The sequence below is a fragment of the Triturus cristatus genome, chromosome 7 (genome assembly GCF_964204655.1).
Source record: "Triturus cristatus chromosome 7, aTriCri1.1, whole genome shotgun sequence".
Lineage (NCBI taxonomy): Eukaryota > Metazoa > Chordata > Amphibia > Caudata > Salamandridae > Triturus > Triturus cristatus.
In genome coordinates this window covers 60,039,900-60,058,233 of record NC_140590.1, presented here as the reverse complement: position 1 = coordinate 60,058,233, position 18,334 = coordinate 60,039,900, and the positions used below count along the sequence as shown (strand labels likewise).

Here is an 18,334-nt window from a genome sequence, read left to right as displayed (position 1 = left end):
ATGCCCTCTGCTCCCCTTGAGCAGCAGCAGCTCTGTGCTTTTCTTCACCCCCGCGCTGCCAGGCCATCGCCCTGAGGCTATAGTTGGCTGTGGAGAGTAAGTGAATCGGCCTCGCTGAGGGCCTGTTGTTGCCATGAGTCTCCAGTGTCTTTCAGCCTTGGTTGAGGGGGAGGGGGTGCATGTTTGCAAAGGCCTCGCTGTGGCCCACCTTTCCCAGAGAGGTAAACTGAGAGGATGTAATGTTAGGGTCAGGGCTGCCGAATTTGGAAGTATAGTAATAGGTTTGAGTCCCAGCCTCACCTCAACATCCTTCTGATTCTGGGCACATGACTTATTTGCCCAAGGCCTAAAATAAAAATGAATTTGATCTTCTGTAATGTAACTGGTGCTCATGTAATCGCTGTCCTTGGGCAGAGTTTACGCAATATAAACTACAATAAAAAAGAACCTTCTGTTTGCTCATGTTGTAGGAGTCTGCAAAGGCTGGAACATAATCATGAGAGGATTCTTTATACGATGAATAAAAACATCCATTTTCCTTCAGTCATGGACCATTAAAGCAGCTTTAGACCACATTTTAAACTGCGTTCAGCTCACGTTTACTGTTTAACCTTTAAAGTAGATATTGATCAGAGGAGAAGAGACCAGCTTTAGGTGATTTTCTCCATTTTCATACCGACCAGGACATTATTATACCGGTGACGCCAGTTAAAAAGCGGCCAGGGGTCAAACAGAGCCAGATCCAGAGTTGGGGCCTCTTGGCTACTTTATTTCACCTCGCCCGCCCGGCCAAAATGCAGTGCTTCTAGTTTTCACCAATGTGTCTGGTTCTATGACCTTTAAAATACATAATTTATTAAGCATTTCTCTAAAAATTAGACTAGCCAAATATTGTTTTTTGGCCGGGTGTAATCCAGGCATGTGGGTCACTTTTTTGGGGGTGCCCATGCCAAGTTTTGATCCTTTTGCCACCCTGACAAGGAGAACTTGGTCTCAGAGTGGCACAGATAAACGTTTTGGCCAAAGTAAACTGGAACAGGCGTTATTATATTCGACCTTATTTTGACATGGAGGCAGTCAAAAGGTTTTCAAAGATGAGAAACGTTAGCACCTCCGCACTGCACGGGATTAGAACATGGGGTGCAGGGCAGAGGACACGCCCCTTGTAGCACTGCACAGAAAGTGCATCGCCTGGAGGCGCCGGTTTGAAGAGGTGACCGCCTGCATCATGTCTTGTACAGGAGACCAGGGGTGGCTCCTCCATTTGAGCGGATGAGCGTCGCCCCACAAGCTCCAGAGCTAAAAAATAAAATGGTAACAAAGTTTATTTATTACCATTTTATTTTTCGGCAAGCTGTCCCGAACTAATTGTTGGAACGGGGCGCTGCGGAGTGGCAGCAGCAGGAAGCTGCACGCTTTAAAATGCGCATGTCTCTTTGGCCGTCGACTTGGGCCGGCCAGCCACACTTGCGCATTTTAAAGTTCTCTGTGAGAAATTGGCCTGGTATATGCTGTCCACTTGTTATAGTGGGCACCTTGTACCAGTCTAAACAACCCTTATTGATGAATAGGTTTAAAGACAACCTTTATTGAAAGCTATCCTAGTGGTAGCTATGGAGAGCAGCCTTCAGGCTAAGTCTTGAAGGAGTGTAAAGCAGCTTGGTTTACCAGATTATAACCTCTTGAATTACTAAATGAAAGGAGAACCACACCAGGTATATATAAAATATATGTATTTATTTCTAAACACTCACTACTAATCTCTTTATGAGCTTAGAGTCCAAGATACACAATAATACACTTCTAAAACAACAGTAAACAGGGGGGGGACAAAACCATATATTAAGAAAGTGGTATAAGAACCATGACTTGACTAGACACAGTGCCTAAAGCGCGTAGAATCGCTGGGACTCCAAGGAACCACCCAAGGTAGTGACACAGGAGACCCACAGGGGACGCGTGCAGTGTGAGAACAAAGGTGCAAGCCCCGTACTATTCTATGGGAAAGTCATGGTTGGAATTTTAGAAGTTAAGGACACTTCGGAGAGGACTTTGAGCAAACCCCTTTAGACTTAGGGTGTTCTAGGGCCAACACCCACGGGAGCACCGGAGTACTCGAGTTACCTCACCCAGGGAAGCCGGGTGCATAGGTGTCAAATGGTGTCGGGAATCGTCGTTGATTTCAATGGCGATCTTCTGCAAAGTGCTGCTGCCGGGAAGAAGAAAAGTGTCTAGTGTGATCCAAGCCTGGATCGAAGATCAGAAGAACCTGAAAGCAGAGGGGACAGAGTCTGGGTCACTTGCCAGTGACCAGGGGAACGATAGACGAATGCCCACTGATGTTGGGTGTTTCAGGTGCGAAGAGGTGAAGCTTGACTCTGCAGCCACGAGGACCAGGAGGTGTCAACGATGACCAGGAGCTGGATTCAAATTGTCCCATAAAGGACATCGAGTGCTGCGGTGTCGGTGCTCGGATTTAACCCAACAAGCGTTGGCAACAGCAACCCAAGCAGGAAGAGAAAAAATGCTTCGGTGCGGACCAGCAAGGTCCTGGGGACTCCCCAGGCAATGGAGAGTCAGGGCACGTCTGGAGAAACTAGGTAAGCCCAATTAAAGTTAGAGTTGCCTTCACAGGGACCCACCAGTCGACGGACCAGGGATCGCGAAGGGACCTCAAGAGGAATCACACAATACCAGCCCACGGGACACTCGGTGAATGTAGGCCAGAAATCTTCGGTGGAGACCCTGCTTGGGGTGTGGACTACAAGTTGCCCAAAGCACAGCCTCAAGGATAGATGAGAAGCATATGCACTTGCAAATGTGCATGGTGTCCAGTGGTTTTGGTTCCACGGTTCCCACGAGGGCTATGGGTTTCAGCTTTGCTGGGAGCTTGGGTCGGCCTCTGGGAAGTCTGGGAACCCACCTCCTGTGTTGTAAATTCTTCGGAGTCTGGCGGGAGCTTCGTAGATGCAATCCCGTCAGATGCGTCATAGGTGCCCGCCTCGCAGGGAGTAACTCCTTTACTCCAAGGGAGATTCTTCAGTCATCTTGCGCCTTGTAGATCGTCGAAGTTCCAGGATTATGTATCAGAGTTTCGCCCAGGTAAATCTAAAGTCCTGTAGCCAGGGGTTCCTTTCTTATACCCAAGGAAGGGGTGGGACAAACTCTAGGGACCCACCTATGGGAGGGTCAGGAAAGAGGGGTGGCTACACCCATTTCCTTTGTCCAGTTTTGCGCCAGAGCAGGGGCTGGTAGCCCCTGTAACCGGTTTGAGCTGGACTATGCACAGGGACACCAAATGTGCCCCCAGTGCAGACTTTAAAGCACTCTTGGAGTGCACCCACCCAGCCCCAATACACTAAAGCCTGTCTGGGAGGTGGTTACACCTCCCTGTGACAGGAAACCTATTGTCCAGGCCTCCCCTGCTGGAGTTTCATCCAGCAGCAGGAGGGCAGACTTGTGTCTGTGGCTTGCAGCATCCATTTTGTGATGCCAGGGTCTGTTAAGCTGGTACCGGGTATACCGGTGCTGTCATGTTTCTCCCTCTAGTAGGGTGGAATCATACCTCCCACACCAGTTACTGGTGTGGGGGTACCTATGCCCTGGGTACATAGTATACCATATACTAGGGACTTATAAGGTTACGCCAGAATCCAATCGGGAGTGTACCTAAAGTACTGGTAATCAATTTAGAGAGGAAGCAGCTAGGTTGGGGTCCTGGTTAGTGGGGCCTCTGACAGACCAAGGTCGAAAAACAGTGAAACATCAGCAAAAAGTGGGGGTAACTATAAGAAGCAGATCCTACTCTCCTACATTCTCTAACCCAGCTTTCCTAGACAGCTGGGTTAGAGAAAGTGCAGGTCTCCAGTGCTCTTTGGAGAGCTGAGAGAGCCTGCTCTATCCAATCCTGGTGCTGCTCTCATGTTGCGAGAGCAGTGCCAGGATTGGATAGTAAAGTTTTCTGCATCAAGAGCTTCCTAGAAGACACCCGAGGGAGGAGGACGTTGCACTGCGAAGGTAAGTGAACCAACGTTTTTTATTTTTTGTGCTCACCACCCTTGGTACAAGCCCGCCGCCACTGCAGGAGAGTTATCCTTTCTGAAACTCTTTTCTGAAGGAAGAAGCATTGCTCGTTATCCCGGTTTCAGGAAGAAAATAAAGCGGTTGAGTTAGTGCTGCCGTTGCAACATTTAGAAAGACTTTATCGCTTTATTTTAATGATAATTGCAACAATGATTCCGTTATAATTGCTTTTACATGAACACTTTGTACAGCGCTCACATGCCCATGGCTATGCCTCTGCTTATAAATACGCAACTAAATAAATGTAAATCAATTCCCCTCCTGGCGGGTGGCCAGGACTGTCTCCGGGAGAAAGGTCACTCGAGGTGGGGTCGTTCCTGCTCGGATCGAACCAGAGCCTTAGGGACAGTGGTGCTTGCTGGACTCTTTTGAGGGTGGTGCTCGGAGCAGACATCTTGTCTGTGGGTGGTCAGCCTGTCCCACAGTCAGGGCTTTTCTAGAGGTCCTAGAACACACGGGCAGTACTGGGCAGTACCAGTGGTTGGCACTGTCCTTTCTCCCTCTGTCTTGGAGTTCCGGGTACTGCTTCTTGCAAAGGTTACCCAAGACTAGCAAACTCCCTACATCATCAGATGAGGTAGGCGAGCCACTGAAAGTGCGGGCCAGGCTCGAGCCAGATGACTGGCTCTGGCTCAGCTCGAGGTCCTCTTGGAACCTCGAGCCCAAAATGAGCCGATCCGTTAAAGAAGGCTGCTGAACGTGTGTCATCAGGACGTTTGGTTCGAATCCTGACTTCAGCTCAGTATCCTAAAAATACTGGCAAATCTTTCTGTGCCTGAAAAAAAGGGTATAGTCTGTGTCCGTTATGAGAGCTGGTATGTTCTTGGGCGATGTTCGCTCTATCTAAAACTGTCCAAAATAAAATGTAGATTCTGCATGTCAGCTTCACAGTTATCTAATGTTTTAAGAAGAAAGCACAAAACATGAACCTTTGATGCCAGGAAGAAACACTCATCTAGTGCCTCAATTGTACAATGTGAAACTTCTGGGAGGAATCCCAGTTTTCCTGCATCATAACGTGTGAACTGAGGCAAATGTTTTATTTTACTGAGCTTCCTGTTTGATCATAATTCAAAATGAGAACAGTCTGTAATGTTACTCCATCTACAATAAGAATCAAGGTCACATATAGGGTACACTTGACAACTGACCTGTCTATTAGTTCACTAACAGCACTGTCCTCAGGGCGGGAGCAGAAGTGGTTGTCAGTTCATGTTTAAAAAGTCACTTTTAATAAATACTTTTTATATAATCTGATGTACTAAGATAAACGCATCTGTATGTTAAAAAAGGTGCTTTTTGCGGGGCTCAGCTCATGCAAGGGCTCTTAAAGCCAAAGCCAACGCGTGGCCAGGCTCTGTTAATTTGTTGGCTCGCCCATATCTACAGAGTAGCGGTGGGCAAAAATCCCGCTCTGTCGGCAGAGATCACAGATTTTTGCCTGCCCCGCGTTCCTCTCGGAATGCGGAGTTCCGGCAAAACTCCACCAATCGCTGTGTGGCAGAGTTTTTTCTTGCACGTGGCTAGTCATTGTTAACTTGGGGAGCGCAAGTGAGAATTTGTGTCCCTTAACACGATTTGCGGGTGCTAGAATGCGGCAAGATTACTGAATGTGGGGAGTCGCGGCAGGTTGCGCGATCCTTTGTGTTGGGAACGCTGCTCCTCGAGTAGAAAATATACTCAAGCAGTATGGTGCATGGTGCAGTTCGAGCTGAATATATATGTAACTCTGCGGAGTGATACCATGTGAGTTTCACCCACCCCGACTAAGGAGGGGCATCGAGGATAGCTGTGGGAGGTGAGAAGGAGTCCAGTTACAATAAACACATTCACACTAGTGTGTCTGTCCGTTAGCGCCAGCACACAGTTAAGTGCAAACAGAAGAGTTGTCGAAAAGATATGTGCATTTCTGCACATATATAAGAAAAACGTATTTTTTAATTTTCATATTTATACTTCAGGTTTTTTTTGTTTTGCTTTAAAACACACCCATGCTGTTCATCTGTGTAGATACTGCCTTGGAAGTCATGACTCACAGAATGTAGTCACACAAAATAAAAACTACTTCTTACGTTTTCCCATTTTTACAAAAACTGAAACAGAAAAGCAGACAGTTTTCTCTCTGTGTTTCTGTGTGAGGCTCAGTAGGGGCCAGTGCTGTGATGAGGACAGTCCCCCGGTGAACTTACCAGCTCTCACACTCTGCCATTCCTTCCTCTGTCTGCAGATCTTTTCAGCAGTTTTCACTTTTTGTTGTATTCTATGTGGCTTTCAATGATGTAAATCTGGTGCTCCCCAGGGAAACCTCAAGTGCCCTCTAGTATTTGTGGAGGGGGGGGGGGTCTCAGGGGCCTTTAAACTCATCTACCACCCTGTTAGATAGAGAAGATACCACTCCCGCCTGCTTGTCATACATTCTACTCGGTGGCAGCACATGCGTAGTTTTAGGGCGCACAAGCTGTCTCCAAACAGGATACCTGGGTTCCATGTGAAAAATCTCTCCACCAGCACTGGTGAAAGGGGCCCTTTAGTTTTTAAAATATTTTTGAGGGAAGTTAATGTGAGTAGACAGATCAAGGTCCACCCGCCCTTCTCCGCGTCTTTCACAATCACTGTCAGGTCAAAATTCACAGAGGCCTATTCACAAAGGTAAATTTACTCACGAGTAAATCTACTCCTGCAGCCATGTGTAAATTTACTCTTTTGTGCTATTTACTATTTCTGTGTGTAGATGTACACATAAGTGTAGACATACATGTTTCCACCATTCCAATTTATTTAATTTATGAATACTGTGTCTTAAAGAATACTTTAAAAAATATCCCACCCACAGTAACTTTTTTGTTGAAATTGATGGGTGTAATTAGTTGAAATTATTTTAAATTTTTTAAGAAAAGTTCATGATATACATATAATTTTGTTTAACATTATTTTATTTCAATTCCCTGTCTCCATTATGTGTGTGTCACTACCTGTGAGTGACCATGTTTGGGGCTTCGCTCACTCCAAAGCTGGGCTCTAGTATATTTACAACTGTTCTGTCACCTTTAGCGCTGCAGTGCCTTCGGAAGTGTAGCCTGTGGGCATAGGCGTGCCTACCCTTTTTAAGGCGGATGTTTGTAGTAGCCAGTCCGTCCCAAATTCACGCCTCACTTGTCCCTAACCTGCTCCTAATTTGAGGTAAACAGTCCCTGTTTCCCTACCACCTCTCCTGCCCCCTGCCACTTTTACTACAAAGTAGTAAAGTTACACATTTGAGCATCTCCCCACAGGAATGGTAGGAGGGGTGGAGATTTTCACATGAGATTGTGAATTGCATTTTACAGTAAATAAGTCGTATTATTGTAGCACTACTGTATGCACTACAAAATGCAGTTTGTGAATCAGGCACACAGTGTTTAGTGCTGGACCAATCCTTCTAAAGCAAGCCACTATTTGCAGTGCATGCTGGGAGCAGGATTAGCCTGCCTATGCCCAGCAACATGTGTCCACTCCCCAGTAGTAAGAAAGCCGTGATTGCACGGGGCTACCGTCCGACTGGTGCGTACTGGATATAAAATCTGTTGACCAGCTCTAAGAAGACCTTCACTATGCCAGCACCTGCATGAACCTTGTCCTCAAGTCTTCCCAGGTTTGGAGCTGAGTGCCGCCTGGGTTCCCCAGGTTGGGACAAAGCTGATTGCTTTTCTGAACATCTGCTCTACTGATGGCCCGAGCAGTCCAAGGAGGCACTTTCCGAGTGCCAAGAACCTGTTTCAAGCACTCTCCAAAGACCATCCCACAGGTGCATGTGATCTTAGGGGCACGCTGCTGGGCAATCGCTTCCTCCCTGTGCCAACGTCTCCCAATACATTGCTGTGAGACTTCCCATGCCCATGCCCTGCCAGTTCCCAGTATCCCACGACCTCCTTCTGGTATAAATTGAGCCCGTCCATTGCGGTTCTTAGTGTCTGGGCGCTTCTGAGCCAGACTTTGGGCCTTCCGAACCTGCTGTGCGCTGCAGAGACCCAGAAGGCTTGCTTGTTAGTAAGATCTGGAGCTCGAAGAAGGTGCCATGTGGTTTATTCTCTGTCCCTTATCCTTGGGTGGGAGTCAAACAGCATTTGTATAGTGCAGCACTGTAAGCCCTAGGGTATCTGGGCGCAGAAATAAGCAGACATTGGCAAAATAAAGGTCAGAAATGAGCAGAAAGAAGTAAAATAAAGCTCAGAAACAAGCAGAAAGAGGCAAAATACAGACGAGAAAAGAGGTGAGAAAAGAGCAGAAAGTGTCAGAATACAGGTCAGAAACGAACAGTAAGAGGCAGAATAAAGGCGGGAAAAGAGCAGACGGAGGAAAGATAAGGGTCAGAAACCGGCAGAAAGAGGAGACCTGGCCCTCCCTTTGGTAAGATCTGCCCTCCCTGGACTCCACATCTTTGGTTCAACGTCACCAGTGCCTCGGGATCGCAGGATGGTTTGGGGTACAAACACTCTACCCGTGAACTGGTGGAAGAGGCAATCTCCATGGAAACATGTCTGCTTTAAAAACTGGCATGGGAACTTTGAAATCAGAGCCACAAATAACTGAACATTTCACCAAGGGTTCCCATAGTTACATCAACTGTATGCTGAGGTTAATCATTTTTAAGGGGTGGATGACGTATTCAGATCAAGGTCATGAACCCAGAAGTGATTATAAACAGCCCAGTGGACGTCAGGGCCCGTCCCATAGGATGGCATGGGGAGATGAGAAAAGATGTTCACCCTTCTAGTTGTCAAGCGTTGGATATGAAGAGGGCAACAATCATGGTCTCTATATGACTGCTGACCATGGACACAGGAGCCTAGAGTCTGAGTCCAACTTCTGCACTCGACCACACTGTGTGACCTTGTGCAACCCCTTCAACTCTCTGTGCCTCAGTTCCATTATCTTCAAAAACTGGGTCTGCCTAAAAACAGGCTAAAACGTGTAGTGCATATTACATGTCTAACTGCACATTAGAATTTCAATCTCACACTGTACATGAGAGGCATTGTGGGAACGGATAGCTTTCGCTGCTCGACAAGTAGCGTGTGCTAGACACAGATAGCCTAAGGTAGGGGCAGACAGCAGTCAGTGAGCCAGACACAACCACAGGCCAAAGATAAGCACAGAGAGCTCCACCATTGAGGTGATGCCACAGACAAAGAGATTTTTGTTGCCATAACACAAATAATATACATTGGGTCAAGATAATGCGATATTACTTTTCAAAAGGTATCTTTGTACGTCTTGTCACAGTGTAGGGTGTAGTATTCAACGACATAATCTAGTCTAAAGTGTTAGAACATGTGCGCCATCTCACCTAGTACTCAGAAGACGCTCCGAGTCGCAGTGCACTCTGGGTACTTTACCCTCAGTTGGAGTACATTCAGCATGGGGGGTACACTTGGGTGTAAAGAGTGTTCTACACTTGTGGCGGTGGTCCTGCTCGGGACAGGAGCAGGTACTAGGTAGTGGGTGCTCATAGTAGGGTGCACTGGCCCTAGGTGAGTTTAAGGTAGGTGGGTGCACTGACAGGGTGCGGTAATCTTCATGATGGGAACAAAGTCTAAGAGAAAGCTTCCTTGGATCCTGGGCACTCTCTCGGTGAATTCATTCCTACTTTGACTACTCTGCCTAAGGCACCTCGTAGGACAGAGACCCCTAAAAGCGATGAGGATCCCACACTCACCTTTCAACTCCCTCCGGTCGCGATACCAACGCAAGGTGGCAGCCGGTCTGGTGCGATGGGCGATGCAGGTAAGTTCCACCTCACCGCCTTCGACAGCCTGCTCCTTCACCTCTACAGCAGGGTTCTCGGGTGGCACTGCAAGGCAAGTGCTAACATTAGAAAAGGCAAATAACCAAGGAAAATACAAAACTCAGAATGGAAGAGAGAGGGCTATTAGAGAATGAGAGGAAGGCAACAAAAGTGTTCTTGTAGCTCATTCAGTAGTCTTGCCTTGTAATCCTTGTAGTCTTGTTCATCTCATAATACATTCAGGACTACAAGTACCAGAATGCAAAGGAAAAACCCATACTGAATGTGCCGCATAAGCATAGAATTGGTGCATGTGAGAGCTCAGTGAGTGAATGGTTGGCTTGATGGGTGAAGGAGTGCAGGAGCGTAGCAGAGGTGCCAGGGGGTACTATGCAAGCAAGGTAGGTGGGTCCTCCTCACCCCCATTCTGAAGTAAAAGACTATCATGACTGACGACCAATGGCCCCTCATGCCCTGAACCCCAGTGCCACTGCACCTGCTGCAGTACTATTAGCTACTCCTCTGAGTGAGTTCAGGCGGATGTCTGAATAAGTGAGCAAGGGGGATGGCATGAGTGGCTGACAGTGAGTGTGGGTAAGAAGGTGGGTACAGAGAGGACAAAGAAAGCAAGCAGTCTCACCCAGCACAGTCAGCGTGGCGATCTGGTGGTGTGTGTCTTCTGCGTAGAGCTGGCAGAAGTATCCACCCTCATCGTCCAGCTTCACGTTGGACAGAATGATCTTCACGTGCTTCTGGTTGAACTCCACCAGTTGGAAGCGCTCATCCTTCAGGGCTGGGGAAAGATGAAGAGAAAGACATGAGGTTAGTACCATTGTCAACCCCTAACCAGTGTTAGATCCACCCCTAGTCAACAATGACGTCATCACGGGGATGCACCTCCTGCTAACACATTGAGTAACTCCTCATCAACACAATGAGCAATCCCTCACCAACATTAAGGTTCACCTCTTGTCAACACGTTTATCCGCTCCCCAACCAACGCGCTATTTCTTCCCCAGCCAACAAAATGAATAACTACAGTCAGTACAATGCAACCCCCTCTCTAATACTGTGAGCAGCCACTCACCAACACATTATCAAGCCCTTGTCCAACACTCTGATCAAGACCTCACACACATTGACCAAGATCATACCAGCATATCAATCAGCTCCATGGCTGTACCATAACCCCCTATCAACTACTCACAAACACTGTAATCACAGCCTCACCTACACCACAATCAACAAATGACACAATCCATGCTCGATAACTTCCAACACTATGATTAACGTCTTGCTGAAACACTGATCAACTGAGGGACAACAAGCTTGTGAATCCTTTGACAACACCATCACAATCTACCACCAACACCATCACAATCTACCACCAACACCATCACAATCTACCACCAACACCATGGTGAGCAATATCTCTCTACCACTGTGACAATCCCTCACCAACACCATGACCATGGAATCGCATGGAATTATGCGATTCTGTAGAATTTTCTGCTTAATGATGGATTTACTGCATTTGCCACATAATCCATCATTTGGCGCATAAGGATCAATGACAGTATATCTGAAACAAAAATACTGTGTGGACAGAGTATCGTATCCAAATTATCAAAGACCAAATATGGGAAGGTGAGCGCCAATAGGTAAGTATCGATTTACTCTTCTTAACTACACGTCTACGTACCTGGAAGATATATGTATCGTCAAGGTGCATATAGTGCTCACCTACAGAAACTTACCTTCACAATACATTTATCCTCAATATTCTTGACACCATATTTTTTCCCAAGATATTTTTGTTTCTGATATTCTGTGTAAACGCCCTGCTTAATCTGAAGTCTTTAACAAAAAAAATGCTTCTAGTGCAAATGGTTCAAAAGTGACTAAAATCGCAGCAACACATGTTACCGCACACTGTGAGGCCATATGAAAGGTTTACTGGTCATCTTTCAGTTGACTATTACTGTATTTGGATGTGAAACTAGTATTAATGAGGTGAAATCTTTGCCCAGACAGAGTTAATATGTGAAAAAAGTCAAAATGATGGAGTAATACTATCTCAAAATGGGCCGTATTATGTTGCATTGTTTGCCTTTTCTTGCTGCATAATTTGGTCTTCTCAAGCTACATAATTCCAGTGGCCCTTACTATGACCGATAATGAAGGCCTCATTAACTTTTAGATCAACCTCTCAACAATAGCCACACGCCCTCTTCAATACTATGTTTAACTCCTAGCCACCAGTATAACCATCTCTATGCCACATATTGATGAGACCCTCACCAACACTCTGACCAACGATCCCCCAACACTTTGGTCAACACCTCATCAATGCGAAGGATTCTCTACGGTCAACATTGGGAACATGCATGGACAACACCACAACCAATCCCCCACCAACACCATCTTCAACTGCATGTCAGGACAACAATCCTTCTCTTGTCAATGAAGTAAATACCCCTAAGCAACATGATGACCCTTCTCTCGTCAGTGTGATGAACAGTCATTCACCCATACACTGATCTGCCCCTAACCAAAAGATTGCTTTTCCCTCCACAGACACATCACTTAACCACTCACCAAAACATTAATTAACCCCTTTCTCACACAATGACACTTCATCTGTTTTACTTCCCTCGCTTTGGAATTATCTTCCCCTTGACTTTGGTAAAATCCCCCAATTCTAACCACTTCTGTGTTTTCACAAGTTCCTGCCTCATAGATCTATGAGTCCTCAGTACAAGAGAACTCTGTGTGTGGCAACGCGCTTAGGAAGTTACCCCCAACATAACATAACATGACATGATCATCTCCTGGTATATAGTGAAATCATTCCACATCAATGCTCTGATCATAGCACGGCAACGCTGCGATCAACCTCTGTCAATTTGCCATCATCAATAAGTAAATAGTTTATTGAGAAACAGAACTTCTTATCATGGGTGCAGCACATGGTTATTATCAAAACAATGCATAGAACCACTCACAGGTAGAAAAGCAAGACATAGGGCCTGATTTAGATCTCGGCGGACGGGTTAATCCATCTCAACCGTGACGGATATCCTGTCGGCCAAAATATAAATACCATTATGTCCTATAGGATTTATGTGTCAGAGGATGGGATATCTGTCACCGTGGTGACAGAGTAACCCGTCCACCGAGATCTAAATTAGGCCTATAGATAGGTAAGCTCTGAATACTGAGATGTGACATGTTTACATAACAGACGTAAAAAGAGACCGTTCGATGAATTCTTGTAGCATCCATAGGTATCGACAATATAGACATTTGTACATCAAAGTGGCAGGGCCAATGGCAAGCAAATGGAAGTCAAGTGTCATCTCTCTCTAGCAAACAGTTTGGTTTTGAGAATGTGTTTGAAATCTGTTAGGCAGGGGATGTGATTTGGGAGAGAGTTCCACAGAAGATGATCTATTAGCTGATAGGCTTGGAACCCTGAAGGAGCACCAGAGGGATTTCAACAATGGAAAGGTGCGGAATGGCTGACATCTAGGAGGCAGCGAGGGTGTGACGTGATGCGTAGGGAGGTGTTGATCCAGAAACACCTTTGTGGACTAGTATAAGCCCAAGCCTTTTGTCATGTGTCCTATTTTTGGCCACCAGCCGGTGGACTTGGTGTTTGTATGCCCAGTTCTACAACCTTCTGGTACAGGTTGCAGTTTGTCCAGGAGGGAACAATTGACAATTTTTTCATAGGAACCTAATGTATAAGTGAGGAAATCCGCTAACCGAGTGTTTTAGGAGCTCAATTTACTGAAGATGAATGTATTGATTAACGATCTGGGTTCTTTGAATCTACAGTGGTGGCATATTTATCTTGCGTTAAGCATATGAACTGAGCTGCTCTTGTCAGCATTGGTGACGAATGACTTTGATCGATATAAGGGGCATATATTACACATAAAGGGTGTGAGAAGGAAATGTAATTGCATTTGAGATAGAGATGTGGGAGGGGATTGAGGCAAAAAAGAAAACCTTGGTGCTTGAATAGTTCAGCATTGGAGATTGAAGTGGAAGTGCTCTTATGTGTGTGATAGCCGTAAAGCAATGAGATTTTTGGATCTCAGCTGCGGTATAGGGGTGGCGGCGGAGCGTGCCTGTCTGGGTTGGGAGTCTGGTCAGTGGCGATAAGCATCAATAGAGATATATTTAACCTCAACTGGTGTCTTTTCTTTCCTTAAGCTTGAGCCATGCTCTATCCAGAGCGTTTGAGAATCCTCCTTGGGACATAAGACAACAAACATCTCCCATGACGCTTTCCTCCTTTTAGTAATTGAAAAGATGCCCACATCTTACTCCTAGCTTTGGAAGTTATGGTTTGGGAAACTTGCATAAGAACGAAGCGCACTCTGGTGAGCCTTGACTTACATCTAGAGACCGAGTCAGCGAAAGGAGGGTTTGGGGGTTTCCTAACCGGTCTGGTATGGCATTTATAATTTTCTGAAATCAAGGTATAGGCTGTAAACTGGATTATTTAGATTTTCTCAGAGCCCTTAACGCCACGCCCTATGCGACGGTTTAAGGTTTTTTTCTCGCTCTTCCTTGGAAATATCCACAAGACATGCGTGTTTTCTTCAGAATCCTTCAGCATGCACAGCTTCAAACCCATTTAAAACGCCCAGATCTGTAGCTGAGCATGCTTCGCCCAACAGGACCATCTCAATCTCATGTTTGAAAGACACTGAATCTGTAAATACTTACATATTCCTCTGGATAGTCTTCTGGCGAGGCTGGTAGCTGCGCCGTAAGATCTGATTGGGTGCAGCCCTCTGGCGCTAGATGGCATGGGGCGCCATGGACCATAACTCGATTGAGCTTTTGTTCCATCCTTGAGGGATGGAGATACGTTCGGAGACAGAACTTCCAACTCCTGGAAGCGAACAGCTGTCCAAGAAACTTGTCCTAGTGTGTGTGGTCTTCTTCTGTTTGGTTGGCTTCCACGATCAGGCAAGAGGCGTAGGTTCTATCGCAGTCATTACTGTTAATGGTCTGACTCTCATATAATCTTGGCCCACTTACCACATACATGTTTATTCTGCCCAAATATCCTGTAAGAGAAAGATGTCCACAGAGCTCATCAATTCTGCCTGAGGAGTCTTCTCAACCTTTTGATATGTTTCTGGTTCATGTTCTAGAGCAGCAGGAGTTGTCCATGGGACAAGTTGTTTTCTGAAATAAATTGTTTTAAATATGTCTCCGTTCCACTTGTTTCTCTTCTGCTACCCAAAGGCCTAGCAGGTGAACTTCCACAGGATCCTGGATTAGCAAGCTCTCAGCGTTCACTGCATTGAGCTGAGCCTCCCCAGGCGCCTCTCCCCTGCAGGACAGGGATGCGTCATGTCGTCTTCCCAGAGGGAGCAAAGATGTTCTCCAGAAGCCGTGGGTGGAGATTCAGCTCCCTCTGCTGCACATGCCCCTTGGGCATCGACCAGTACCACATGTCACCAATCGTGGCTTGTGGTTCCGCCTTGAACGGGTTTTGTTGGTGTCACAAACCTGTCAAGTTCTCCATCGGGCTGTCCGATGAGGCTGAACCTTCTCGCCCCATCCAAGGTGCTCTGGTCACATAAAGTAGTTCTATTTGACCCTCAAATGCCTTCCCTTTGATGCACAGCTGAGAGTGTGCTACTAGAATGGCCCGAACTAACGGAGTATTCCAATTATAAGAGCCCTGTTAATCGTTGCAGGGGCAAGGGAGACTCGTGCAGGACTGACGTCACAGCTTCCTCACACTGTGTAAGTAGCACAGCCTGCAACATTCAGTGATAGAGTTCAGGGTCTTTTGTTTGATGGAGCATCTGTGGTTATCTACAACAGGGGGCAGGCTACTATAAGAGGGGGAGATCATTGGAACTCAAAAAGCTCTTGTAACGGTAAATCAACTCCGTGATCTTTGGACCTTAACATACGACCAACTCTCAGCCCACAGAAGCCGAGTCTTCATACAGAGCCAGTAAACAGTGAGCCAAACCGGCCCCAAACCCTTGCGGCCACCAGAGTCCTCAACCACACATGCATCTTTCCTGCTCAGTCTTCCCCAGCCCCTCAGTTTGAAACCATGTCTGCACCCCCAGAATGTACGCGTCAGTCTCTCACCCCGTACAAGTCAACCCTTGATACAAGACTTTCAACCACGGAACTCAATGGGCCTTGAGTCCATGCACAAGAGCACGTCGGTCTCTCAACCTGTACCAGTCAAGTCTCGATACAAGGCTTCCATCCACTAAACACAATGAGCCATTGAATACCTGAGCCCAAGGTAGTCCTCAGCATGCATGCAGCCTTCCTGTTCATTTCTGTTCCTTCCTCTCCAGCTACTCAGCTGCAATGTCGGACATCTACCCTAGTGCAAGTCCAGTCTCGATCCAAGGCCTCCAGCTGCTGAACCCAATGGGCCTTGAATTCCTGCAGCCCACAGGTCCCTCCCCTCAGCTTGCAATCTTCATCTTCATTCCTCTTCCCTCTCACCGGCATCCCACACAAGTGCATGTCCGATTATCACCCCAGTGGAAGTCAAGTCTTGATGGACGACTTCCAACCACTGGATTCAATTGGCCTTGAGTCGCTGCACCCTGGTGGTTCTTCGCCATGCATTAGTACCTCAGGTTTATTCTTCTCCAAGCCCCTCGCTTCCAAACCTTGCCTGCATTCCACACGAATGCAAGCGGGACCCTCACCCGGTACAAGTCCAGACTTGATATGGGTCTTGTACCTGCTGAACCTAAGCGGTCTCAAACCCTTGCACAACGCAGAGTCTTGGGCCCTGCATGCTTCTTCTCCCAGCGCCTCGGCTCCAAACCTTGCCTGCATCCCACACAGTGCGGCTTGTGAGGCGCGCTGCCTGCTGAGGACAATGCCAGGCAGAGACGCCTATAATTCCCACCGTCAAAAGCAAATTTCGGAGATGAAACCGCGGTTAAATTACTGTTATTGAGGCCGAGCTGCAGCTGCTGCTCTCTCCAAATTAGAGCCCTGCATGAATTACTGTAATAATACTCCAGATAAAGTGCTCGCAACGACTCCATCAGCAGCGTCATCTCCCAGCCCGCGCTTCGTTCCGCGCTCATTCGTAAAGGCTCGTTCCTTCTCCTCTTCTCAGGGGACAGCATGGAGATGTATCCTCCGATGAAGTCAGGGTAATTACAGATATTCATTTCAATTTTCAGCCATGTGAGGTCACATGAAGGTTGTTGGGTTCTAAAGGAGGTTGTGTGACCAGGAGCCAGTGTCACCACTGTATAAGCAACAGAAGTGGCAGACCAGGGAAAGAGGATAGGACTCAGAAACAGCCTCGATTTGATCAAGGTTGGATTACGCTGAGATCTTCGTTTCAAGGACGCGAGGCCCTGACGCGCCGTAGTGGCTCGCGCTGCAAATCTTCAATGCTCGGGTGGGCTCCTACAGAGCAGTTCTTATCAGGAGATCTTTTCATGTGAAAATTGTATCCTGCGTCAATTTCTACAGGTATTGTAGTCATGGGAACTCAAGGCTGGTAAAATTACCCAACGGTGGATGCAAATCATTTATTCATGTGATCCGCGGTAAGATTAAAAATCTTTCTTGAATCACCTTATATGACCTCCTGTGTAGACGCCCACCTGAGCTGTAAAAAATTGACAGCGATGTGTGGAGCAAAGCAGAGTGTGGCACTACTGTGCGTCAGGGTCTCGAACCCTTGAATCGTAGATGTTAGATGGTGTAATTCAACCTTGGTCAAACTGTACAACCTTCTGAGTCCCACCCCTTTCACTCGCCTGCCATGAGGTCTGATGTATGTATTAATTGTGGGAGGATGTAAGCCAGGCTTGTCAAAGACCCCTCCCTCTTTTGTTGTTTTTGTGATTCATGTGCAACAAGTCATTCCCGAAAATGGATTCAACACAAGGAGAACAGGACAGAGACCTCAGGCTACGGCCATACCACCCCAAGTAGCAGCCCAAACACAGCTTCATTGTTAGTGCTTGGCTTGGTCTGGAAGAATTTCTACTAGGACTCTCTTCAACCTGTGAATAGCTGCACTAACACCCTTAGCATCTTTCAACAAGGTTGTCGCCTTGTTTCCCCTTAAAATCTCTGGAGCGGTGATGGTGGCAAAGAGTTTTCTAAAGTCCATCTTCTCACTGTGAAAGACTTCAGTGTGTCCTAACTCCGAGACCAGGACAAAGATACCAGCAGATTAAGAGCGAAAGAGCAAGGACGTCACCCAAGTAAGGGGGCGACCTTGGCTGCTTATGTCTCCTAGAATACTGTAATAGATTTGACTACAAGCTCGCTTGGGATCCTTTATAATCCCCGAATAGAAGAAAACTGTCATTTCTGCGTCTAAATCTTAGTTTTTGAGAATTCTGCCATCTACTCAGCCAGGTAACAAGGGCAGGGTGTGGCGTACCTCATATGTTTTCACCAGGGAACACTGTGTCCTCCTGTGGCCACGACTTGGGGATGGCA

The 18,334-nt window shown here is 46.8% G+C and overlaps 1 protein-coding gene across 3 annotated transcripts in view; it reads right to left on the bottom strand.

The window, feature by feature from the left end:
- Positions 1 to 18,334, bottom strand: part of CADM4 (cell adhesion molecule 4) — a 1,244,810-nt gene that overhangs the window by 340,973 nt on the left and 885,503 nt on the right. For all 3 annotated transcript variants that reach the window (XM_085615631.1, XM_085615632.1, XM_085615633.1), the window contains exons 3-4: positions 10,488 to 10,640; positions 9,779 to 9,913 (exon numbers count right to left, since the gene is read on the bottom strand). In XM_085615631.1, coding sequence (XP_085471757.1) covers positions 9,779 to 9,913; positions 10,488 to 10,640 — 288 coding nt within the window. The remainder of the gene's footprint in view (positions 1 to 9,778; positions 9,914 to 10,487; positions 10,641 to 18,334) is intronic.